At 38.6% G+C, this 23,040-nt stretch overlaps 3 protein-coding genes across 11 annotated transcripts in view; 2 read left to right on the top strand and 1 right to left on the bottom strand.

The window, feature by feature from the left end:
- OTUD4 (OTU deubiquitinase 4) overlaps positions 1–2,965 on the top strand; it is a 36,147-nt gene extending 33,182 nt beyond the window's left edge. For all 7 annotated transcript variants that reach the window (XM_054203971.1, XM_054203972.1, XM_054203977.1 and 4 more), the window contains one exon: positions 264–2,965. In XM_054203971.1, the coding sequence (XP_054059946.1) occupies positions 264–1,505 (1,242 nt within the window). In that variant the 3' untranslated portion in view covers positions 1,506–2,965. The remainder of the gene's footprint in view (positions 1–263) is intronic.
- ABCE1 (ATP binding cassette subfamily E member 1) lies at positions 1,621–22,939 on the bottom strand. 2 transcript variants are annotated; one of them, XM_054203983.1, is made up of 18 exons: positions 22,805–22,939; positions 16,720–16,878; positions 16,328–16,413; positions 15,724–15,821; positions 15,233–15,350; positions 13,073–13,210; positions 12,835–12,904; positions 11,662–11,758; positions 10,619–10,708; positions 9,883–10,004; positions 8,982–9,203; positions 8,432–8,491; positions 8,289–8,347; positions 8,020–8,130; positions 7,782–7,924; positions 7,566–7,688; positions 6,338–6,449; positions 1,621–6,092 (listed from the first exon to the last, which is right to left on the bottom strand). In XM_054203983.1, the coding sequence occupies exons 2-18, from the start codon at positions 16,820–16,822 to the stop codon at positions 6,045–6,047; spliced, it is 1,800 nt and encodes a 599-aa protein (XP_054059958.1). In that variant the 5' UTR covers positions 16,823–16,878; positions 22,805–22,939; the 3' UTR covers positions 1,621–6,044. The 2 variants fall into 2 exon arrangements, with proteins under 2 accessions (XP_054059958.1, XP_054059957.1); XM_054203982.1 differs by lacking the exon at positions 22,805–22,939 and adding an exon at positions 22,612–22,756.
- The window catches only part of ANAPC10 (anaphase promoting complex subunit 10), a 38,135-nt gene continuing 37,476 nt past the window's right edge, over positions 22,382–23,040 (top strand). Inside the window, exon 1 of one of the 2 annotated variants that reach the window (XM_054203987.1) lies at positions 22,382–22,509. The gene's annotated coding sequence lies outside the window, so the exon portion shown is untranslated. Of the gene's footprint in view, positions 22,510–22,815; positions 22,907–23,040 lie in introns of those variants that run through there. The other variant, XM_054203986.1, reaches the window with a different exon arrangement.

The following is a 23,040-nucleotide window of genomic DNA, read 5'->3' as shown; positions in this document are numbered from 1 at the left end:
AAATTATGTTACCAAGTTTTCTTACTGTTTGTTACTGTTGCCCATTTCAACTGCATTTGGAAGGAAAACAAAAAATGAGAACTACTATCTGGAGTTCTGGAGTCTCAGATATTCTTTAGAATTGATGGCAGTCACTGTAAATAAAATTAACCTTTACTTCCTGTAATTAATTGTTTCAAAATGGTAAGTGACCTGTGTGCTATTGTATCTCTGAACATTCAAAAGACCAAATATTCTTGTTTGTTTTTTTCCCTATCTTGCAGGCATACAGTTGTCCCATGTGGGCACCCCATTCTTACTTGTACCCCCTGCATCAGGCCTATTTAGCTGCTTGTAGAATGTACCCAAACGTGTCCCTCCCTGTGTATCCGCACAACCTCTGGTTCCAGGAGGCTCCGCCGACTCAGAATGAAAACGAAACTGCACGAACAAACAGGCACTTTCCTGTTCAGGGTGAGGTCAGATCCAACGGTCAAATTCCGCAGGTTGATAGATCTCCATCACTGCCTCTGATTATACCGACAGCTCAGGTGTCAGAAAGTCAAGGACAGGTCTGTGTAGAGTCGGAGAATCCAGTGCAAGCCCTTCATGCAAACTACGAGGAGTCCCTGAGAGGGAAGAACATGTTCCCACAGCCACCCTTTGGACACAATCACTTCCTAGGAGCTGTTCCAATAGCACCTCCTTTCTTTCCTCACTTTTGGTATGGGTACCCAGTTCAGGGTTTCATTGAAAATTCAGTAGCAAGACCTAATGTTGTCATGTCGCCCGAGGACAAAGAGGCAACAGCCAGCACCTCCGCAAACATGTACGTGGCTAAAGAATGCAGCCCTCCGGTTCCTGCCGTAAACTCTACAGAACAGCGTCAGAAGACTAACAGCAGCAGTGGCTCGAACACCGTACCCTTCCCCGTGGCTGGTGCGAGCAGTGAATGCAGTGCCCCAAAAGAAACTGCAGGTAGGGCACCCCCCTTGGAGCAGACTTGTCCTTCTGCTTCTCCTGTCAAGCAGAAACCATCCAGCCAACAAAACCGTTCTCCACAAATACAGGGGACTGAGAGGCAGACGGCGGTGGCCAATGCTCCGCCACTGTTGGCAGAACCACCGAAAAATGAACTGAAAAATAGTGTTTCCAGTCGTAAGGAGAAGACAGATAAAGGTAGAGATTCCAAGGGTGCTGGTAACGTGCAGGCAGAAAGGAGGGCACAGAGAACAAGGGAAGAGAGCTCTGAAGACGAGAGTGAAGTTTCCGATATGCTGAGAAGTGGTAGATCCAAGCAATTTTATAACCAGACTTACGGAGGAGGCAGAAGGCCTAGACTGGAGTGGGGTTATTCCAGCAGGGGAGGATACCAGTTCCAAAGAAACGAGGAAGCCTGGAAAGGACCACCCAGCAGAAGCAGAGATGACGGCTACCAGTATCAGCGAAACTTCAGAGGGAGGCCATATAGGAATGACAGGAGAAGGGCAACACTGGGAGATAATCAGAGGGGGCATCAAACATAGAATGAATAGATTAGATAATTGAAAATCTTGAAATGCAAAAAGTAATTTGAAGTAGCAGTTTGAAATCTTAAATCTTTCTTTTTAGTAAAGTTCAAGGATATGTTTAACTTTCGGCAAGTAAAGACTAGGAGGACATGAACTCCTACCATATGTGGCTTTGGTTTTGGTTTTTTTTTTTTTTTTTTGATTATAGTTTGTTTGGCTTAGCATTTTTTCTTCGATGTCAAATTAGAAAAAAAAAAATATAGGTTTAGTGTTTGATAATTATTTTTTTTTCCCCAGAAATTTTGAGTTTGTGATAGAAGATGGATACGTACATTTACTAGTGACAAATTATAGCATTTTGACGTGATCTAGATTCTAAAATTGACGGTAACATTGCACCAAATATAAATGTATATTTTATCATACAATGCCTTAGTTCTGAACTGAGCTAAAGGAATTCTCAGCCTACTGCACTGTTGTCTTTGATATGCTTCCAACCCAAAGGCCTTTCATCTCAAAAAAAGAAAAAAAAAATAATCTGTCAAACTTGAATGTTTCTCTTCAGTGTGTTACACGTACAGCAGCCAGCTAACCCTGTGTCTTAGGTATGTTGTATATAGTTCTTTTAATATTCATAGGGTATATTTTTGAATTTTAAAAAGCATTTATTTGTTGAAATTGAAATCAAGACAAGCAGTCAAGAATAGCCGTGTATGAATTGATAAGAATGGCTGTTTCCACCAAGAATTCTTAATGCTGGTGTGACTAGAATGGTGCCTATGCCAACTAAATAATTACAAAGACAATAAAAATGTAGATGCTATGCATTTCCAAAATAATTCTGCATCTGTTATAATAGCAGAAGTTTTTTTAATGCCACTTTAACACTAATGCACTGACAAATCCTAGCTATTTTGTGAGGAGAGATGCATAAAGTACGTTACGTTTTTTTTTTTTTTTAAGTTTGTATGATTGAGCTACTGTTCAGTATTCTTTTGTTGTTGCACTGTTGATGCAAATTTATGTTTTGCATGTACAACTCATTGCTGGAACTACTTTTAAAAAGCAAGATGGGGAGTCGCGGTGTGCTCTGCTCTTCCCTCCAGTTCAGAAGAAAGTGGCTTCTGCCTTATATTTTTACACTGTGTCAGAGTTCTGATGCTGTTTCTTCTGACCCTGCCCGATAATGATCTCCACAGTGTTCCTGTTGCCTTTGCAGTTTGGACGTTCAGCTGTCCAAACTCAGAGTGTGCAGCGTGCACAGTATTCACTCAGTTCTGTTGCTCTGTAAAATGACCTGTGTATATTTTTATATCTCTGTATATAGTAGTGTAGGTGATGGTGCCCTTTCGTTCATGTCCAAGATTGTACACCCTTGATCAGGAAACTTGAGTGATAGTTCTGTGACAAATAGTTTCTTTTCAGATGCATGCCATGTATAAAACCCCTACTTAAAATAAATGTTTGTCTTTTCATTTTGTTTCTAAATTAATTTACGTGTTTGAAACTGTTGCAGTGACATCAAATGTATGTATGGTGGTGTTCTGACAGAGCCACTTGTAAGAACTGCAAACAATGAGCTAATATGTAGGCAAGCTACAAACTAGAAGGGGACATAAACTGGCTTTCTAGTTCTTATTCAAAGGGGTAGTGGCAGGGGCTGCGTTGTGGGTTTTTTGTGTGCGTGTTCTTTTTAACCTAAATGCTTTTCCATGCAGAAATGCATTCAGGGATTCAAGAGGCAATTTTCAGTTTTTCAGGTTGAGAACTAAGCATGCACCGAAGGATTCAAGAGTCGATACTATTGTGGTCCTCTGTTTACCTCTGCTACTTACAAAGACTTTAAACGGGGCCTCTTATTATCTTTCCTGGGAAGCTCTAAACCGTAACTGCAGTTGTAGCCCACATCTGTCCAGCAGGCACTGAAATAGTAATTCAGTACCAGAGCACGCATTTGATCGTGAGCTTTGTTACAAAAGCAAAGGCAGTACAGGCTTCCTGCAGAAACTTCTTGGGGAACAGTGGAAAAGAGGCACGGCAGTAAGTGGTAGGGCTGTACTTCTAAAAATTGACTTAAAATAGTTAAGCTGGGCCTATGCCCTGTTGCTGCTCTAGGACAGGTAAGGACTGAAATGTGCAGATGTAATATTTTCTCCACCCTCACTTGATTAAGTATGGTTTTCTCTGGTTTTGCTGAAAGACTTGGAGCTTGATTGGCCAAACCCTTTACCTAGGGCAAGATGTAGACTGCAGGATCCCACAGGTCAGTAATATTTAGCATATAATGAACTGAGATGCACAGCTTCAGCTATTTGCTAAACTACATTTTTACCTTCCCCTAATTAGGACTGATTAACAGAAGATGCAGAACTCAAGTCCAAAGGAATTGGTACTCGTCTTAACGATAAATTTTACTTATGGTTAGCCTTTGGCAGGCTGTGTTCGTTTACCTGTACTTCTTCGTGGAGTACCTCTGCTGGCATAATACAGATGGACAGTCAGACACAGCTGGGGGGAGTGTATTTAACTCCTGATGCTGCCAAGGTTACTAAATACCCAAGTTACTAACAGACATAATGGCTTAAGGAAAAAAAAAAAAACAACAACAAAAAAACCCACCCCACCACCAAAAGACAAACTGCTGCCTTCTCCTGTAACTTATGAGGGAAAGATGCAAATAAAGTCGTTTTCTTTCATCTCCCCTAACATTTTTCACAAGCCAGTGAAGGCAGAACACACAACTGCTGCATGGAAAATACTGTTCCTTACTTTTAAGATATGTAGCTGAAAGTTATTTTTACACATCTGTGAAACTTACTTGCTTAAGATTTGTGTAGGAACCCTTAACTATAGGCACCTGCAGCACCTTACTTTATATAGAAATCAATTTTTAACATGCTATTTTTTTTTTATCTTCGGTTTTGTCTGTAGTAAGGATTAAAGCTTTCACTTCAGGCAAAAGTGCTTCTTGCATCTTAACCTTGTAAAAATCTAATCTTTCCATGGATGGAAAGATGGTTGGTGCCAGAAGTTACAGATGGAGGAAGGAATTGGTCAGAATTCTCACACCTGCTCGTAAGTCTACATTTTAGTCTGTTTCCCTACCCAAGAGAACTGGTTACACCTTTCTTTCTTTGTTGCTGGAAATACTGTATATGTGTCCCTGAAAATGGCAGGTTTTGCAGGATGTTGCAGGATGATCCTTGATTTTTAATGTGCTTCTAAAGGCTGACATGATCTTAATCACAAAGTAGAGAAACGGAGTGCTACTTGGACACGTTACAAAGCAGTACTACTGTGTTTAAGGGAACTCTATACAGAGACAGGATGGTTTAGTAAGCTGGTTCACTAGCTGTCTGCAAAGCGAAACAGGCTTGTTTTCTTCTCCTCAGATAATTAGTACAACACAAGGGGGCCACTTACCTGTCACCTCTGAAACATCTGATTTGGTTTTTGTAAATCCCTTTTTAGTTAGGGTGCTATTAGAGCCCTTGGAGCCCAACACAATTTGCCGTACGCGCATGAACTGAAACCTTAACTCTGTTCAGTGCTTTAGAAAATCCCTAAATATAGGTAGACCCTGTGCGCAGAGATGAGCTGCCATACCCTCTCTAATCCTTAACAAAAGCCGTATATAGATCAATTTGTTACAAGCTTTGAGGTAAGTGTTCTCTTCGGCTGTGTGGCTCTACCAGTACAGAAGGAGGGTTTTGGTGACAAGGTGTCTGTACTGTGTGAAACTGATGGCTTCCTTACTCAAAAACCTACTTCCTAAAGTACACGGTCAAGTTTTTGTAGAACAAGCAACTGGAAAAAACAGCTGTTAACCTTTCTTCACTCTGCAGGTTTAAGCTACAGACGATTGAAAGGATTTTAGTATTTTCTTTAAGACTTTATTTAGCTGATTATTCTCCTGTAACTAGGTCTGAGAAGATGCTCAGGGACAGATGACTAAAAAAGGTGTAGATATCTTCCTTTATGTTGTTATAGATAGTTTGTACTCTAGCTTTTGTGTGTTCCTTTCTGTAGTGTGAGAAAAGGTGTGCCTGACAACATCATATACACACTTTTAAATTATTAATTCAAGAATTTTTGCACTGTGTCACAGAAGAGCTGTAAGTTAGGAGGATATTTATTTATGAAACCCCCATCCAGAGAGATTCAACCTTTTTAAAATAGGAGTTGTTTCTGTAGCTCGACAGAAAACAGATTGAAAGATTTTTAAAATGAGGAAGTTCGGTCAGTACTTGGTACATGAGTAGGATATATTGAATTGAAAACCTCCCTTAAAATTTGAAAAATCTGGAGACTCATTTGCACAATTTTGAGGTGGTCTATTTTGAAGTTATTACATTGAAAATAGGGCTGTGTCACCAAAATATAGAAAGTGGCAGTTTTACTCAGACTAGGATTTGTACTGCTACTGGTCTCAGATGTTACACGCAGCAAGAGATTTTAAGCTCCAAAAGATGAAGTGTTCTAAAACCTGATTGAGCCTTCTCATCCACAAGTGTTGGGACTCCAATATGCATTTCTATATGCCAGATTCAATATTTAGTCATCCAGGAAAAAGTAGTTCCCACTCTTCTTTTGTTCCACGTCCTTGGGAAGAGAAAAAAGGCCAATGTTACCTGAAGCAGTCTTTGGCAGACTTGAACAAAGCTGAAATAAAAGACACTTAGCTCAACGCCTTCCTACTTTCCTCATTACTTTTACTACTCGTTTCATGTGCCGTTTTCCAGCACAGCAAAACTATCAGGTTAGTCTTAATTTTGTTCCTTATTTTAAAACCTGGTTTTATATTAAACAGTCATGGCTTCTTTACTGTAAAGGTGCTTCTCTCTTACCTTGATTGAATTGAGTTTGTTTATTCTTGGTCTGTAATTGTTGGGGTCTCTTCTAAACGTGATTTCGAGTTGAGATAAAAACTTATTCATTCCAGCCAAAAGAGTCTGTGGACTGTTAAGAGAGAAGAACATTTTCCAAAGTTCTATACTCTGCAGATTACGGGCAGCTCTGATCTCCATCCTGAGCTCATTTGAGTCTGGTAACGCAAGCGTGAGCTCTACCTGACATACCAGGATGGGCTACATTTTTAGTCAAATCATCTCTCAGACAAGAGGTCATAACCACTACCCTCATCTTTCGCAGTATCACAGCATGGCACTACAAGGCTTCAAACTGCGACCTTTACGTTCTTTTTACTTTCTATCCACTCACCTGCCTGTGCCGGCACACTTAAGTTATATACATTTGAAGAGAAAAACCTAGAGTTGCACCGTTAGCCAGATAAAACAAGAATCATAACATGCTGATGCTTACAAGCATTTATGTGACCATGATTTTTTAAATTCAAACATGTTCTTAGAAGGAACATCATCAAAACCAGGCTAGCACTGTGTTGTAAACACAATAAACCCACTGCTAGACCAATGTGTTTACTTCATCTGTCTCACATTAAGTACTTGGGAATTACACTGTTCTAAAAGCTTGTTTTCTAATAAGGCTGCTCCTTAGAAAGTCTCTGTAATTTACATGAAATTATTTACAGGAACAAAGTAGACATATCACAGGGAACAGCTCTGAAAGAGTAAAAATCATAGTGTAGGCTGCATGCTGCAGTCCAGCCCTGCGCTTCACAAGACTTGCACACATGTGCCTTTACTACCTGGCTTTCTTTCCATACAGCTGAAAGGTACTTTCACAAGCACACTTAGTTTACAGTTGGCCCCTTTTTCTTTCCTCACAATTGATGCCACTTATATGTTCTCTGCTGACTGTAAGGCTACTTTAAGCCAGGAGCTGGTCTAGTCTTTGAGGGCTTGGTTACATTCTCCAACTATACCCCAACTTTCTGTTAGGCAGCCTCTAAGTATGGGCCAATCTAATTTTCTTTTCCTTGCTTCAAAACAAAAGCCAGAACGCTCAGGGAACTCTTGGATAACTTTAAGTGCAGCTTAAGTTTCCATAGGCAAAGATGCTTCACCTCCTTATTTTTGTTGATGCTTCTGATAGAAATAAATTGTTTATGTTGTCCTCTTTAATCTTGCTTACTAATCCAAACAAGTCTCTTACCTGTTCGCAAGTGTGTTCTTGGAAGGGATACCATCAAATACAATCACACGATCAGCAAGATACGTAGCCATGATAAAGTCATGTTCTACCACAAAAGCTGTTTTTTTAGCATGGAGAATGAAACTGAAATAGAAATACAAAAAGAGATAGCTGAATATAAACTTACTGTAAAGTTACTGAAAATTTCTGTTATTTTTCCCATCATGCATACGTTACCGTTTAATGACTCTAGCAGCCATTAGACGTTGTTCAGAGTCTAAATATGCAGAAGGTTCGTCAATTAGGTAGACGTCTGCAGGTTTACCAAGACAAAGAGCTAACGCAACGCGCTGCAACTCACCACCAGACAAGGTCTGAACCTATTGGGGTGGGGAAGAATAAAGCCATATTTAGTTCAGGCACAGGTAAAGAATTAAAGAAGAAAAGTTAGGATGTCGTCTCAGGCAATTAATACCTCCTGGTCAATGATGTTTTCTATTTGAAGAGGTTTCATTACATCAGTTACAAACTGGGGGTGTGTATAGGCATCTCTGATCTTCTCATGCAGTAGCTGACGGACACTTCCCTAGTAACAGAAAAATGTTGCCACTCAGTTTTATGCACCAAACCAAGTAGAAACTGAATTAGAGCTTTTTGTTCTGGGCATAAAGAAATTCTACCTGTGTGCTACAAACATGCTTTTTGTAGCAAGCACAATACTTAATAAATAAGACTTAAACGTACTGTAGATTTAGGACTGATCTTCTGTGGTTTGTAGCTGACATTTAGAACTGGGACCTCACCTATAAAAAGATAAAATTTATAATGAAAACAGGAGCTTTTCAAGTATCTTCAAAATAGGTTTCGACCAAGGTACTAAGGATTACCTCCTTCATCAGGCGTAAGTCTTCCTGCAAGCATTCGGATAAACGTAGTTTTGCCAGTTCCTAAAATAAAATTCAAGTTACATATTACTTCACACTTTTTAGTAACAGACCTCTAATGATTAAGTCACTCGTACAAAAAAAAAAAAAAAGAGTTAATAAAGAATACATTTTAAAAATCAGACTGCTTTCGGAAGTTCTACATTCACTTCCAGCAAGCAGCACTTGCTATTACTTGCTTTTTCAAATGGAAGAGACATCTAGAGCTACAACAGTCCAGACTTGTTGCTAAGCTCACCTGGTCAATGATCATCCTGCCAGTCTAAGTTCTTGAAATGGGATAACAGACAAGCACGCTGGCATCATTAACATTCAATAACTGCAAGTTCCCGCTATACAGAGCACAAGCTCATGGCATGACACCTTCACTCGGAAACAAGCAGTTCAACCTGACTCAAACCCAGTGATTTTGAAGCCTGGCTCCTAGACTGAGAAGGGCTTGAGGAGCATATTTAGGGCTGTAGAAGCAGTTTCCAACAAGTATTGCACTTACCATTTTCCCCTAACATCACCATAATTTCAGAATCAGTGAATTCTCCAGCTACTATGGAGAGTTCAAATTCTCCCATCTTTTTTTTCATTCCTGGGTATTTGTACATACACATCTTTTTAACCTCTTCTTCATTAGCTGTCTCAGCCACTTTAAATACCAGAGATGCATCTCGAAACCTTAGATTTTCTGTTGGGACATAGCCATCTAAGAAGATGTTTATGCCTATGAAGGGAGAAAAAAAAGATCATTTGAAAAGGTCTACAACAAAGCAAGATAAGATGGATTTCAATTCTTGGCTGTAAATTCCAATCAGGCAAGAAGAACGCTGGATTTTAAACGGCAGGTTAAAAGAGGTAACAAACCTCCTATTTGAAAGTGTGTCTATTATGCAAATTGAATGGAGAAAAATCTTACGAAAATTACAGAAAGGCTGTAGAAACTCTTCCTGAAAACCTAGTATTAGCAATGTGTGTAGGGTTTAAAGGAACTACTGCTGTTGGACCCATTTTCAGAGAAACCTTGTTACTGAGTCTCAGTGCCGCAAGTGTGGTCCACTCAGTTGAACGCTACATACCTCTGTACTGTGCAAACTGTCTCCTGCCCTTTCTCTACTATTTATAGGGTCTTTTGTGTAACTCCACTGTTTACAAAACACCTGCAAGTATCAAAATTATGTCCATAGCAAGAGAGAAAGGGCATTTCATACTTAAGACTTTTGGGTTGAATTATAAATTCAGGATCACGTAAAGCAGAAATTCTGCACAAAAATACCCAGTAGTTTTTTAGTTATTGAACTATAACAGGAAGACATGTTCAGTAGAAAACTAGCTTTTTGGTACACTTTTTTTCTTCAACAGAATTTTTTGGGTATGTTTAAGAAGAGAAATATGGCAAGAATTACCTTCTCTTACGCTGAAAGGCATAGTAACAACACCGTAAGCACTTGGCACACCATACAGGCAGCAGATAAAGTCAGAGAGATAATCTAACACGCTTAGATCATGCTCTACAACGATAATGTACCTGAAATAAAAGCCAGAGAGATGCTTTTATGCTTCAATATAAAACATTTTTCCTTTCTTTCTTACTTTAGTCTTGCATAAGCAAAAGCTATCAACATGATTTTCATTTAATATGGTTTCTTAGCTTTATATTAAAGAAAGACAGAGTTCAAATCTCTGATAAGCATTTTTTTTTTAAACTGTCCAACAAACAGACATTGTGAATGACAAGTTGAAAGTCCATCTTCAGTGTAAACTGGCAGCTTCTTTATGTACACAGTAAGTGGAAGGATATTGATTGACTGGAGCGAAAAAATACTTAGCACATTTGAAGAAAAAAAAATATCTTTGTGAGGAGGGGATGGATGAGCAATACTCAAGTGAAAAATAACCACCTATATTTTCACATCCTTATTACAAAATTTACCCCAATGCTGAAATAGTACAGAAACTATAGGAAATAAGTTTCTAAAACACAAAAGAATAGAATATTACTGACTTAGAATATTTTAAAACTCTATTAGTGTACCATACTGCAAAGTCAGCAGTTCTAGGGAGATGGACTGGATGTCTCTTCCCTCTGTAAACAGTCACCTATTATTACAGCCTAGCAAAGCATTTGAAGTTTGTATTTACCTGTCAGGGTTTATTAAGGATCGAATAGTAATGGCAGCCTTCAAGCGTTGCTTGACATCTAGGTAGCTAGAAGGTTCATCAAACATGAAGCTAGTCCCAAAAGAAAGAATGAAGTCTTAGCGAATACAAGCTTTCTACATATTCAAACCTAATACTAACATTTTAACTATGAAATACATAGAAATTAAAAATTATTATTACTTATATTGAAAAAGAGAGACAAAAAATGAGAATTATGGGCTGACACCTGCTTTCAATCTCTGATGACTGTCATGTGAAATTATTAAACGGTACAAGTTAGGTATTACTTTGCCAAAAGCTCTGGCAAAGTTATCAAATGTTAGGAGAAATCAGCAATCGGTTAGGAATCCCATGCACTCAGTTCTGATTCAGCTTACATTTAATATGAACTGAAAAGTGCAAAAATACTTTAGAAGACTGGAAGAAGGGCATCTTCCAAAAAAGAAAAACAGAACAAAACAAACAAGAAAACCCACTCAAAAACCGCACCAGCCAAACAAAAAAATCCAACACAAACAAACACACACACCAAAAAATAAAAACCTCTTAAAAAACCATAACTCTTCTGATCCTGCTTTCTTGGTCCCAAGGAGTCAGGAAACAGCATAGATTAGACAATGATTTCCTGGTTGAAAGCCAGGAGAAGAGGGACACAAGTTCCCAGAGGTGGAGAAGGATCTCTCCACTTCTTATTCAGAGAGGCTGAGTGAGGTACGCTGTCGAACAGGATACATTTATGTGACATTAGGGACAGGTTATGAAGTTGTGATGGTGAAATTTAACACTGGCCTCTGAAATTAGCTATTTCCAGTCAGATGAATTAAAGTATAAAATCTATCGAGATGATATATGGAGCAACTACGGATCTTTGCTGCTGAGTTGGTAAAACCAATTTAAAAAAAAAAAAATCCCTTTTTTTTTTAAAACAAAAGAATTATTTCTAACAATAAACGTAAGTTAGAGGGCCATATTCTGAGACAGATTATTAGAAGCAAAGTGTAACAGAAGTAAATTAAACATACATATCAGCCTTCTGAATGCAAACAACGGCACAAGCAAATCTCTGAAGTTCTCCTCCTGAAAGGTCCTCGACATTTCTTTCTTTCAGATGGGTTAAGTCTGCAAATAAGTGGTTAATTTTAGATATGTTATAATCAACACAACAATTCATATTTAATCACAGCAGACATCCTACACAGAGGAAAAAAACAGAAAAGTAAAAGAAGCGTTCAGTTTATATAGAAGCATGATAGCGCTATTTGTAAGTCACAGCAAGTTACGGCTTCTCTGCAGCATTAGCTGATTAACTTGTACGGCTGCTGCTTATCGCGCAGAAGGATTACATTTCTATTTGGTTTTACACTATGTAGTCGGTAAAGATTTCTGGCCCTAAAAAGAAACTAGACCAGTTTTAAAAGTATTTCTTGCTAGACCTGGCTGACGAGTTCTGATTTTCAGGAAAATCGAGTCCCCCAAATGTTACAGCAAATGGGTGAAGCCAGTATTTTCTCATTGGCTTTATGAACAGGAAATCTCAAGAATATACCATTTCACTACTAAGTTAAGTGGAACTCAAAGACCATGCTCTTGGTGGCATAATGCAGCCCCACCAGATCTATCCAAAAGAACCCTGGTGTTAATTTAGCAATACCTAAATTAATACCTAACAACTGAATTCAAAACACCTACAAAAAATTACTAGGGCTGGACTATGCAGATGATGTTCTTATTAACTGCATTATTCTCAGAAGTCAATATTACTCCCATTATAATTAGTTATATACAGGGCTTTTTTGGGGGAGAAAATAAGAAAAAGGTTTTTTGTACTTGGATAATATTTCCTATACGCAACGGTTCTCCCAAGGGGGGGATGCTAAGATTTTGCTGGAGTTGTAAGCAAGCAAGAGCAGCAGATGCAAACTGGAATTCTTCCAGATGTAAAAATATACGTTTTCTACCATGAAACAGAAACTGCAGTAGATTCTGTTAACCTGCACATATCAATTAGTTTGCCACTAGAAAGGATTATTTGCATTGGTTCAGATATGCTTACAGCAAGCACTAAAGCGTCTTTTTTCTTTTTTTTTTTAAATTGGTATAATTTGAATCTCGTATCACATTAGTAGTAATTTTTCTTTTTCAGTAAGTATGAATTTCTCCAATGCTTTGAAGTTTAACTTTACAAAATTACTTACCAAGCTGCTGACATACAACAGTTTGTGTCTTAGTTTCATCCTTCCTATCCAGAATTGATCCCACCGTTCCCTGCATAATAAGAAAAAAATTCCATAACATTACTTCTACACTAAAAATTTCAGACAGTAGTGGATGTTCAACATTCAGTTATGCTACTAAATAAAATCTTTAAACACGAGAGAAGTATGACAGGAGAGGCTCCCAGCCTTCTTTCTATTAGCTCACAGAATTTCTCACCTTTGCAGCTTTAGGGATCTGGTCCACGTACTGAGGTTTAATGATAGCTTTCAGGTCATCTTCCAGGATCTTGGTAAAATAATTCTGTAATTCAGATCCTCGGAAATAAGTCAAAATTTCTTGCCAGTCGGGTGGATCCTGTGACAAAATTAAAGCCTGTGTTTACTTATACCATTCTAAAAACATCACATAAAATATTGAATTTTAAAATTCCGATCAATACAACAAAAAGAATACGCTTGCAAAAGCTAGTTACCACAAGGTAATCTTGCCGCTGCAATGTTTCCATTAAAAAAAAATAATAGAAAAATTAGAAAATTGCAAAACAGAAGTCAGAAGTTCAAGTATTTTTTTTTTCCAGGTGTCACTAGCTCTTTCAAGAAAAAGGACTTTAAATTTGCCCCTAGGACATCCACAACTGTCCTTAAGACAGTTACGAAGCTACGAGCGAAACTACTTCATGGAGAAAATTATAGTATGGATTAGCATAACTGCACTTATTAGCTGATCCAGCTAATCCAAAGGAAAAAAAAAGAAAAAAAGGGTTGGACTGATAAAATCAAAGGAAAAATGACAAAAAAAAAAAAAGGAACTGTTCAGAGCAATCACCCAGGAAAAAGGCACAACTTGTACAGTTTTGTTTTATACAGCGTACTGCTCTGAATGGTGACAACTTACTTATTTTGATGGTAAACAGCACAGAGCGACACAGCCATATTTCCAAAACAAGCAAATACACAGAGGAAATGCTTCATAAGTTTTAGAGCAGAAGCAACACGGAAGATTCATTTCATACCACGTGCTTCTGTGGTCATAATGACTTGGGTCTTCACAGGAAAGTCTGATTTTTGAAGCATGGTAATTCAATTAAGTACACATTCAGAAAATCAAAAGTTTTGTTATTTCTGCAATACTACCACCTGAAACAAGAAGTCCACAAAATAATATAAGCCAAACTTGAAAGAGAATGGAAAACAGGTGGGAAATGATTATTTCTTTGCAGTTTTAAGTGGCAGCCATGAAATGAATAATTTAGTAAAATGTTACTCTTTCAAGTAAAACTGATGAAGAAAGTTTGAACACACTTGTTCCTACAAGTCCTTCTTGAAGGGCAAAAGTGAGCATCAGAATTCAATTGTTACCACGTGATTTGAAGGTGAGAACTGAAATACTGTTCAATAAGAAGAGTCACAATAGGTATTATTTATGTCTTTTATCTAATAATATTCACTCTTTGGAGTAGTGCGAGGTAAACAAACCCCTCTAAATTATTTTGCTTGCTGGCTGCATAGCTGACTGAATGTAAACGCATAGGAAAATGGATTATGATCTCCCATGAAGGCCAGCAGACTACAAGTTGTTCTGTGTCTGGTTCTCAAAAAATACTATTAAAATTTCAAAGTGTCTAGCAACATGAAGAAACTAAGGATTTTCAGAACTCATTATTGAAGTGTACAGTGGGAAATATCTTCAACAACAACTTACGATAGTAACATATTTTATAAGAGATCATCTTAAAAAGAATCAAAGATAAAGAAGCCTAAGAGATCACAAGGATACACGGTAAGCGCTCATAGACACTAGAACTGTTCAGATAAAACCAACGTTGAACTTAGAAGAAATTCCAAAACTCGAGCTACCTAAATGGGTAACATTTATGTTACCAATTACGTTTAGAAGAAATTCCAAAACTCGAGCTACCTAAATGGGTAACATTTATGTTACCAATTACGTTTAGAAGAAATTCCAAAACTCGAGCTACCTAAATGGGTAACATTTATGTTACCAATTACGTTTACCTGTTCCCTGATGGGGAACAGGTAAATTGTGCAGGGAAAAAAAGTTGACATTTTTAAAGATTGATATATAAAAAAAAAAACACCCTTAAATGTGACTTAAAGACAGAAACCTACCTCTGGTATGAGTTACAATTGTAATTAGTATTCTTGTCTTTCTTGGAAGATATACAGAATTTTCAAAAAAGCCTGTGTTAACAACATGCTTCTACTATTGTTTGTGTGTGGAGTCAGTCACTGGCTGTTAATAAGGAAAGTGCCAATGTCCTTGCAAATTCTATCGTGTTCATAGATACGAAAATTCAGTGAAAAAAAGTATAACCACAGTTATCTATGCCAACTCTATTTTATTGCTGATACTTACATCATATTTTCCAAGATTTGGCTTCTGTTTTCCCGCTAAAATTTTCAAGGCAGTTGATTTTCCAATCCCATTGGTTCCAACCAATCCCAGTACTTCACCTGGACGAGGGATAGGCAACCTGTACACAACATCAATAACTTTGGATTGTATTAATGCTATCAGACAACAATATTTGGTGGTAAAGTAAATGTTACAACCTGTTTTCAGACTTTCTGATTGTTTCACCCTACTTTGTTAACTTGCCAATATATAATTCAAATTAAATCAATATTCCTTAAAAATAGAATATTGTAAGAAAGATTTAAGAGCAGTCTATTCTTTAAACAGGAGTTCTGTAAAACGAGCACTAAAGTTTTATTTCATTATAATATATTTTAGTAAGAAAAAAGTACTTAATATTCAAAAAGGAAGCTACTGAGGTAATAACCAAGAACACCTTGATGTGCATTATGTTTAGACTACCTTTTACATTGATTTGAAAAATAAAATACCTGTGAAGTTTGAAGGCATTGGCACAATATCTATGCGTTGTTTCTTTCTCCAGGTTGCTAGGTAAGTTAACAATTGACAAGGCTCCAAAAGGGCATTTCTGTAATTGAAATAAATTTATAGATTACTAGTGCACACAAAAAATTTATTAACAGAATACTATGTTCTGTACTGCACCCAGCTGCACATTTAAATATTTTTAAAAGAACTTCTACCAAATTACTTAATTTACATAGTCAACTTTCCAAAGAAGTCCTATACAACATTTTTCAAATTCAATAGTTAGCAATTTAGACTATCAGTCTACAATACAAATGAGGCACACTGCATATATTCTCTAGCTCTTTTACAAAAACAGCTTTCTACTGCTAAGTGTCTATAGCCACAAACAAACAAAACTAAATAAAACCAAAGCCCCGCACACCCTGCAATGCAACCAGTTCCATAAACTGACACAGTACTTCACTTTCTATAAGAAATAACAGTTAATAAGGTCTGACTATTCAGGAAAAAAAACCTGCTTTTTGAAGTTACAGTATGCATTACTAAATATAATAGCATAATAAGGAAATGTTATCACTTTTAATAAAGCAGCCTAACTCTTACCTTGATGCAAATACCACAACCAATACAAAGTGTTTCTGAGATCCATGCTATTTTGCTTTGTGATGTGACTTCTATGCAAAGTTTTCCTGGGGAAAAAGAAGATTAACTCAAAAAAGTTTCTGATAAATCAGAATTCTTGCCGGTATTACTAAATTCCACAGAGGAACACGTAACTGATTAACGTTCATGGAAGCTTCGGATCATCCAAAGACCTGGAAAGTGTCATTATTACTATGAATTGTTCATGCTTTCAGTGATACTTCTAAAGGCTTTATGAAACGGAGCATGAATGATAAGCATAAAACTAGCAATTATAAAGAAATAGTTCCTTCTACTACAAGATTTAAAACTTCACCAATTGCTTAAATACTTTTTTAATTTATATCTCTTACCCATTCGAACCACAGGACAACTCTTCTTGCATTCCTGACGGCATTTCTTTGGCTTACACTTGTCATGGTTGACAATAGCAATTCTTGTTAATTTGTCTGCCATAATGCACAATTTAGGGTTAAACACCAATTATGAGGAGTAGTGGCAGTCTTCCAGATCTAAAGAAAAAAAAAAATCCAAAAGAAAGCATAATTACTGACAGCACAGGGAAGAACAGTCTTACCTGAAGTTATTACTAGCAGAGTTCAGAGATGAAAAAGCAAAATGATTTGATTTTCCTCTTTTAAGCAAGATGGCAAACAGAGCTAAGTCTCAGATACAAGTAGTAAGGGTTACTGATGTGTAGATAACTGCACAAATCTTTAGCATCCGCTTTCCATTCCATTACTATTTCTCCACTGTAAAATAAAACTGTGATTATGTCTGAGAACTTATTTGTTTCCAAGAGAAGTATGTCGTAGTAAGAACAGACGAATCTATACTACTGCAAATTTCAGGTTCACAAGCTGCCTTGTGTAAAGTAACCTTGTTCACACTACAGTGCCTGGGAAGGTCAAATTATGACCGTAACTATTAATCCAAGAATCTGATTATAATATTCCTTTTTCAAACTGCACGCCAATATTCTATATTAAATGATTAAAATACTGTAAAATTTCAACCAGTTTTCAAAGTGAAAATTTGTAGTTGCATATAGAAAAGTAATCGTGACAAAGTTTGATTCTTTTTTTTTTTGAGTTCCATTAGTATTTGAATAAGTACACCTGCAGTCTGCATTTCCTAATATAGTATCAATGACTATAAAACATTCCGATAAAAATAAGCAAGATTCTTAATAAAATTACTTTATTTTTAGAAGAGAAAGGTCTTTGAGTACTAGATGATTAAATATTCCTGAAATCACAAATAAATGCACTCAAGGAAGTGAAATTACTGCTTGTATTCCTCTACATAACTGTTTCTTCCCTTGCTTGGATATTTGTAATACCCATTGACAAGCACTAGATTGGAAATTTATGTCAACAATTGCAGCAGGAGGGAAGACAGGACAAAGGATTTAAAATTTAAGTCTTGATAGATAAAAAAGGTGAAATGTATTTTAAAGTGTATTTATATTTCCTTTACCATATTTACACGTAGTACTGAGAGTAACAATAATAATAATGACTTTATCTTCCTATGAGCAACGCACACCTAAGGACAACTCCCTCCACCAGCTCCAGAACAACAAAGACAACTGAATTGTGAGGTTCTCGGAAGTTTACAAGGTACTACAGATGACAAACAGATTTTATTTTTTAGGTCTAAAGAAAGACCATAAATAAAGAACAAAGCATTCCCAGTTCAACACCACTAAATACAGTGATGGCAGCCCTGCAGATGATGCCAATTCAAAATCATTTTAATTCAATGCAATATGTATCAGTAGCTCAAAGACATAAGTGGGAGTCTTAAATACTTCAGGTTTCCACACAGTCCTCATGTTCACTTCCCTCCTAGAAAAGGATTCCAACGTTTCTTAATAAATAAAGCATTTTCTGTTGTATGTCCAGTTCATCTTTGCTCCACCAAACTAAAGCATCCTGCAATGATTTAGAGACTATTTACTACATATGGCTATTATATGAAGAAAGGTTGTGACTTTCCATCTCCTGAAAGAAGTAAGAATAAAACAGGTGTATGGCACATTAAACTCCATTCTTCCCTAAACCCATCTGTGAACTTTAGTGGGACGAAATCCTACAGATACTACTGTAATGTGAAAGAAAGGAAGAGACTGGCATCTAAAAGGGAGCAAAGGTCAGAAATTAAGATGTTATTGTATCTTTAAATCCATTATTACCATAGTTATGGATATTTTAAGTTATCCCTTTCAAAAGTGGTAGTCTTATTCCTCTTTTCAATTTCCAAAGTATTTTTACATTAATGTCAAAAGATATTCTTCATCAGATATAAATGAATGTAATTATTAGTCACGCTGCCAACCTTAGCATGGCAGTTTCTACTTTTAATGTTTCAAATTTTTTTATTTCATCTTTTAACATTTCCTAAGCCAAGAAGTCCTAATAACATAGTTGATTTTTTCAAATAAGTGACTGAATATTTTAAAAAAGAATGAAAAACTGATATTACAGTTCTGTATCGTCAGACCAGATTGACAAAGTAGAGCTTAACATCCATATTACATCCATAGATCAGGCCAACAGGCATGGAATAATGGCTTTGTAATTCTTACTTTAATATATTTTTCTTACATAAGAAAACCAGAAACATAAAGTCTTAGTCTGAAAAACTATAAGGATGCCTGAGTCAGGGTAATTTTCCAGGAGACACATACTGGATTTTGTCAGTGCTTCAAATAAAGATACATTCTTTGGAAATTTTGGGGGAATTTGGGAATTCTTTTTCTTTTCATAAAAGCCCTGTAGTTTGCATAGAGTATTTATGAGTGAATCACTCACTCTTTGGTTTCCCAAGGCAAGTGCCTAATCTGCATCAAGCCCTTTCTCCAAAAAACCCTGAGTGTCTGAGTACCCTGAGCAGACAGACCACACAGGGCTCTCCCTGCTAGTTATCTGAGCTCCAACTAGCACGTAAACTATTTCTATGGGTTTCTAGGTATTCTAGGAAGCTCTAGAAGGCAAAGCTGCCATACTACAGGAACTTGCTCCCTCTGTCCAACCTCCAAAACCTCTGTAGGAGGTTACTGCCTGAGCAGCACAGATCACAGACCAGACAAACCCTCCCCTCAGCCACCCATCCTTCCACTCCGGTCTTTAGCTTAAAAGCACCAAAACAGAAGAACGGGATGGGGTTTGCTCTAAAAGACCAGTCAAACATGGCTTGAAACAATAAAGTTTTGCCACTTACCTCAGCAAGCTTTCCACCCAGTCCTGGTGCGATAACCAGACTGAAGTTTACACTACTATCTGTTGCTGAATCAGACCATGGCTGGTAAGTAATAAAAAGCCTAAGATTTATATCTTTTTTTCTTCTTAGTTATACGGGAAAATGCCCATCTGTGGTAAAGAGTTTTGAAGGGGCCACAGGAGTAAGTACACCAAGCATTTATAAAGTACTTGGTGTGGGGGGGGAACAGAGCTAATGAACCAGCACAGAGACATGGACTTGTGCCTCCCTGCTCCCATGCAAGCGTCAGTTTATCCAAAACTCTCCAGTGGTCTTAAACCATTTTCAGACGAAAATATTTGTGACTTCCGTCTCTTCTGCAATACTTCCAGGACTATCCTGATGTCTATGATGGTAATTGCCCACAAGAGAAAAGAATAATTTCTACTTAGAACTGACAGTTTAGAGCAAATAACACTGTTCAAAACCAGCATGAATTCAAGTTCCATATTTATATGCAGTTATTTTGGTGGCATTTAACTTAACATACTGAATGGGATCGTCTGATTTCAAAGTGCAGACAGCGGAACTCTCAATACACTGAACACAGCTCAGCAACACATCCAATATACATACGCTACAATACAGCGTACCAGTAATTGTTAAGTATAGACAGCAGTTTAGGGCAGGAGAAACTGGTATTCAGAAGTATTTAAGTTCATGTCTGTACTTCTCCTTTCCAAATCAAGAAGAACAGAAGAAAAAACAAAGTATGAAAATATTAATTTGTTACTAACTACGAGAGTAAAGTGTTATTTTGAATTAGTGAATTATGATGGAGTGACAACAGAAAATCGTTCCAGAATGATGACCTGACAACATAGGTGAAAGAATGAAAGATGGAATAAAAACCGCTAGCAAAAAAACCCCAAAAGTTCTAAACACCTTGACAGTATCATTCATTGAAGCCAAAAGCTGTCCTTCAAGTCCAATTATGACACTTAATACAAACACTAAAACACGTTTAAAAATAAGACGCAAAACATGTTATCACAAGCAATTTAAGTCAGCATTCTTAGGCTCTCCGACACAGTTGCTGTCTCTGCCACACCAGAAGAAATTTAAAAAAAAAAGCACATGTAAGCAGACCTTGCTACCTGTCACAGAAGAGAACAGTAATGTACAATCTGTAGAACAAATGTAATGTACTTGCGTTAAGAATATTTATTTCTTTCACAGGCATTAGAGTTACGCTAGAATTTACTAAGTCAAGTCAATTATGACAAAGAAGTATTTGTAATTGCGTTGAATTATTCACACTTAAACAGAGAAACATTAAAAAAAAAGTAAATGAAGACTGAAACATAACTAGAGACAATTCAATTAAATGATGGGAAGGCAAGATCCATGTGTTCAGAATTGAGCCATACTTTAGTCACTTTGCAAAAAGACAGTTATCATCTTATTAAATTACATTGCATCCAACCTCAAAGATAAATGCTGTGGAAAGAAGTGAGGATGAGCAGCGTTTGCACTTTCCTCTGAAAATAATTAACCTCAAAAATTCTCTCTCAATCTATTGCTAATGTACAACACACAGTCACCCCATAACAAGAAAGTTATGAACTAGAATACCCAAAGAAAATGCAAACGAAAGACAAAGAACAGATTTTCAAACTGCATAGGGGAGATTACTACATCTGTAAACGTCAAAGCAGAAATAATAACAAATGTTACAAGAACAAACAAAATCTACTAAGAATTAAGAACTGGTCTATACTCAAGGTCTTGACATTTGTTTTAGAAACCAAGACAACGTACAAAAATAAGTTTAAACAAGCCCTAAATCTCCCTACTGTATTTAACTCATTATATTACTCATCAGGCACAACCTGAATATGAAAATTAATACAATGTTAACATGAAAAGCATATGGTCAAATATACTGACGCAGCATAAGGAGTGGGTGTGTTTAGCTGGTGCTGAACAGTATTAATTATCACTCAATCTCTAAAATTTCCTTTTAACATGAAGTGAAATACATGAAAATAAACCCATAAATTAGCAATCTACCACATGAAAATTAGAGAAATATTTCACGACCACTTGTTTAGGAAACCATAGCTGGGAAACTTAAATTGGAGCTTGAAAACTGTCACAGAAACTTGCAGGTGAAATACTTCAGTGCATTCCAGAGAGGAATCACTACCACGGTCCTAGATAAAAAAGCCCTGACGTTTTTGTTTTTGTTTTTTTTTTTTACACATAATTTGTGAAAAAACCCAGCCTTATCCTACCACCTTATCAAACCTGCGAGAAGCCTGGATCTCCTCACCACACAAACACGCACATGGATATTAACTTTCCCCCAAATAAGGCAAAACCCGGCGCTTTGCCTCCAGCAGAGGAGGTCCCTGCTTCCACAGGAGAAAAACACCGGTTCTCCCCCCGCACAAATCCCGGGCCCGCCGCCACCAGGACGCCAGGAGCCTCCAGGCCAAAGCGATTCCCGCGGCTGAAGGAAACGTGTTCTCCCGGCCCCGCTGCACGGCACGGGCCGGCTGACAGAAAAGCAGAGCTCTGGAAGATGACGTACGACTGGAAGATGACGCCAGAGACGACGAACCGCATGTGCCGCCAGCGCCGGCCCGGGAAGGGCAGGCCCCCCCACCCCACGCCGGGAGCGACACCCTGGTTCAACGGAGCGTGCAGCTGAGCTCCCTTTCAGCCAGGGGGACGACGACTCCCGGGCGGCTCGGCCCTGCCGCGAAGCCGGGCCAGGCCGGGAGCAGCCGGCACCCAGGCCCGGGCGAGGAGCGGTCAGTCGGTCCCGCTCCTGTGGTGGGTGGGGGCGAGCCCCAGGCCCCGGGACCGCCCCCCAGGCCGAGCCCAGCGGCGGGGGCAGGGCCGGCAGCACGGGAAACTGGCGGCGGCTCCCGGTAAGGGGAGGAGGGGGCCCCTTTCCCTTCCCCCCACCGGTATGAGAGAACTACCGGGAACGCCGGTATCCACCACCACTCGCCCCATCAGAGGCTGCTTACCGGGAGATGGGGGGAGAGAGCAAGGCGTCCCCGCTCCCCGGCCGGGCCGCAGCGGGGAACCGCCTCCCCTCTCCAGCGGGCCAGCCCGCAACGTGCTCCGGCCGCCGCCGCCACCCGGCCAAGATGGCCGCCGTCCTGCAGGGCGGGGCCTAGGCGCGCACCATAGAGAAGAGGGGAAGGAAAGGAGCCTCACCATAGAGACAACGCGCCCGTTCGGGGAGAGAGCGGCGGCGCCTCCCGCCACGGGGAGGGGAGCGGCGCAGGCGGTGTCAGTCCGCGCGCTGGCGAGGCGACGGTTAGTGACGCCATCTGCGGGTCCCTCCTCCCAGGGGGCGGACTGTGAGGGGCGGGGCGGGGCGGGGGGGGAGACACACCGGGCCGTTAACGGACCACATTGGCTACGGCCCTGAGGGGAGCCCCCCCGCCGGT

This window comes from Rissa tridactyla, chromosome 5 (genome assembly GCF_028500815.1).
Source record: "Rissa tridactyla isolate bRisTri1 chromosome 5, bRisTri1.patW.cur.20221130, whole genome shotgun sequence".
NCBI lineage: Eukaryota > Metazoa > Chordata > Aves > Charadriiformes > Laridae > Rissa > Rissa tridactyla.
The sequence above is the reverse complement of the archived record's forward strand: the minus strand, read 5'-3'. Positions and strand labels throughout refer to the sequence as shown.

Excerpts from the sequence above, each read along its gene's own strand:
- ABCE1 (XM_054203983.1), bottom strand. The coding sequence starts at position 16,822 with ATGGCAGACAAATTAACAAGAATTGCTATTGTCAACCATGACAAGTGT. Across the intron at positions 7,689-7,781 it reads GCTGCTAGAGTCATTAAACG|TTTCATTCTCCATGCTAAAA; the intron begins GTAACGTATGCA and ends TTTCTATTTCAG. Across the intron at positions 6,450-7,565 it reads AAGAACACACTTGCGAACAG|TCCACAGACTCTTTTGGCTG; the intron begins GTAAGAGACTTG and ends CTCTCTTAACAG.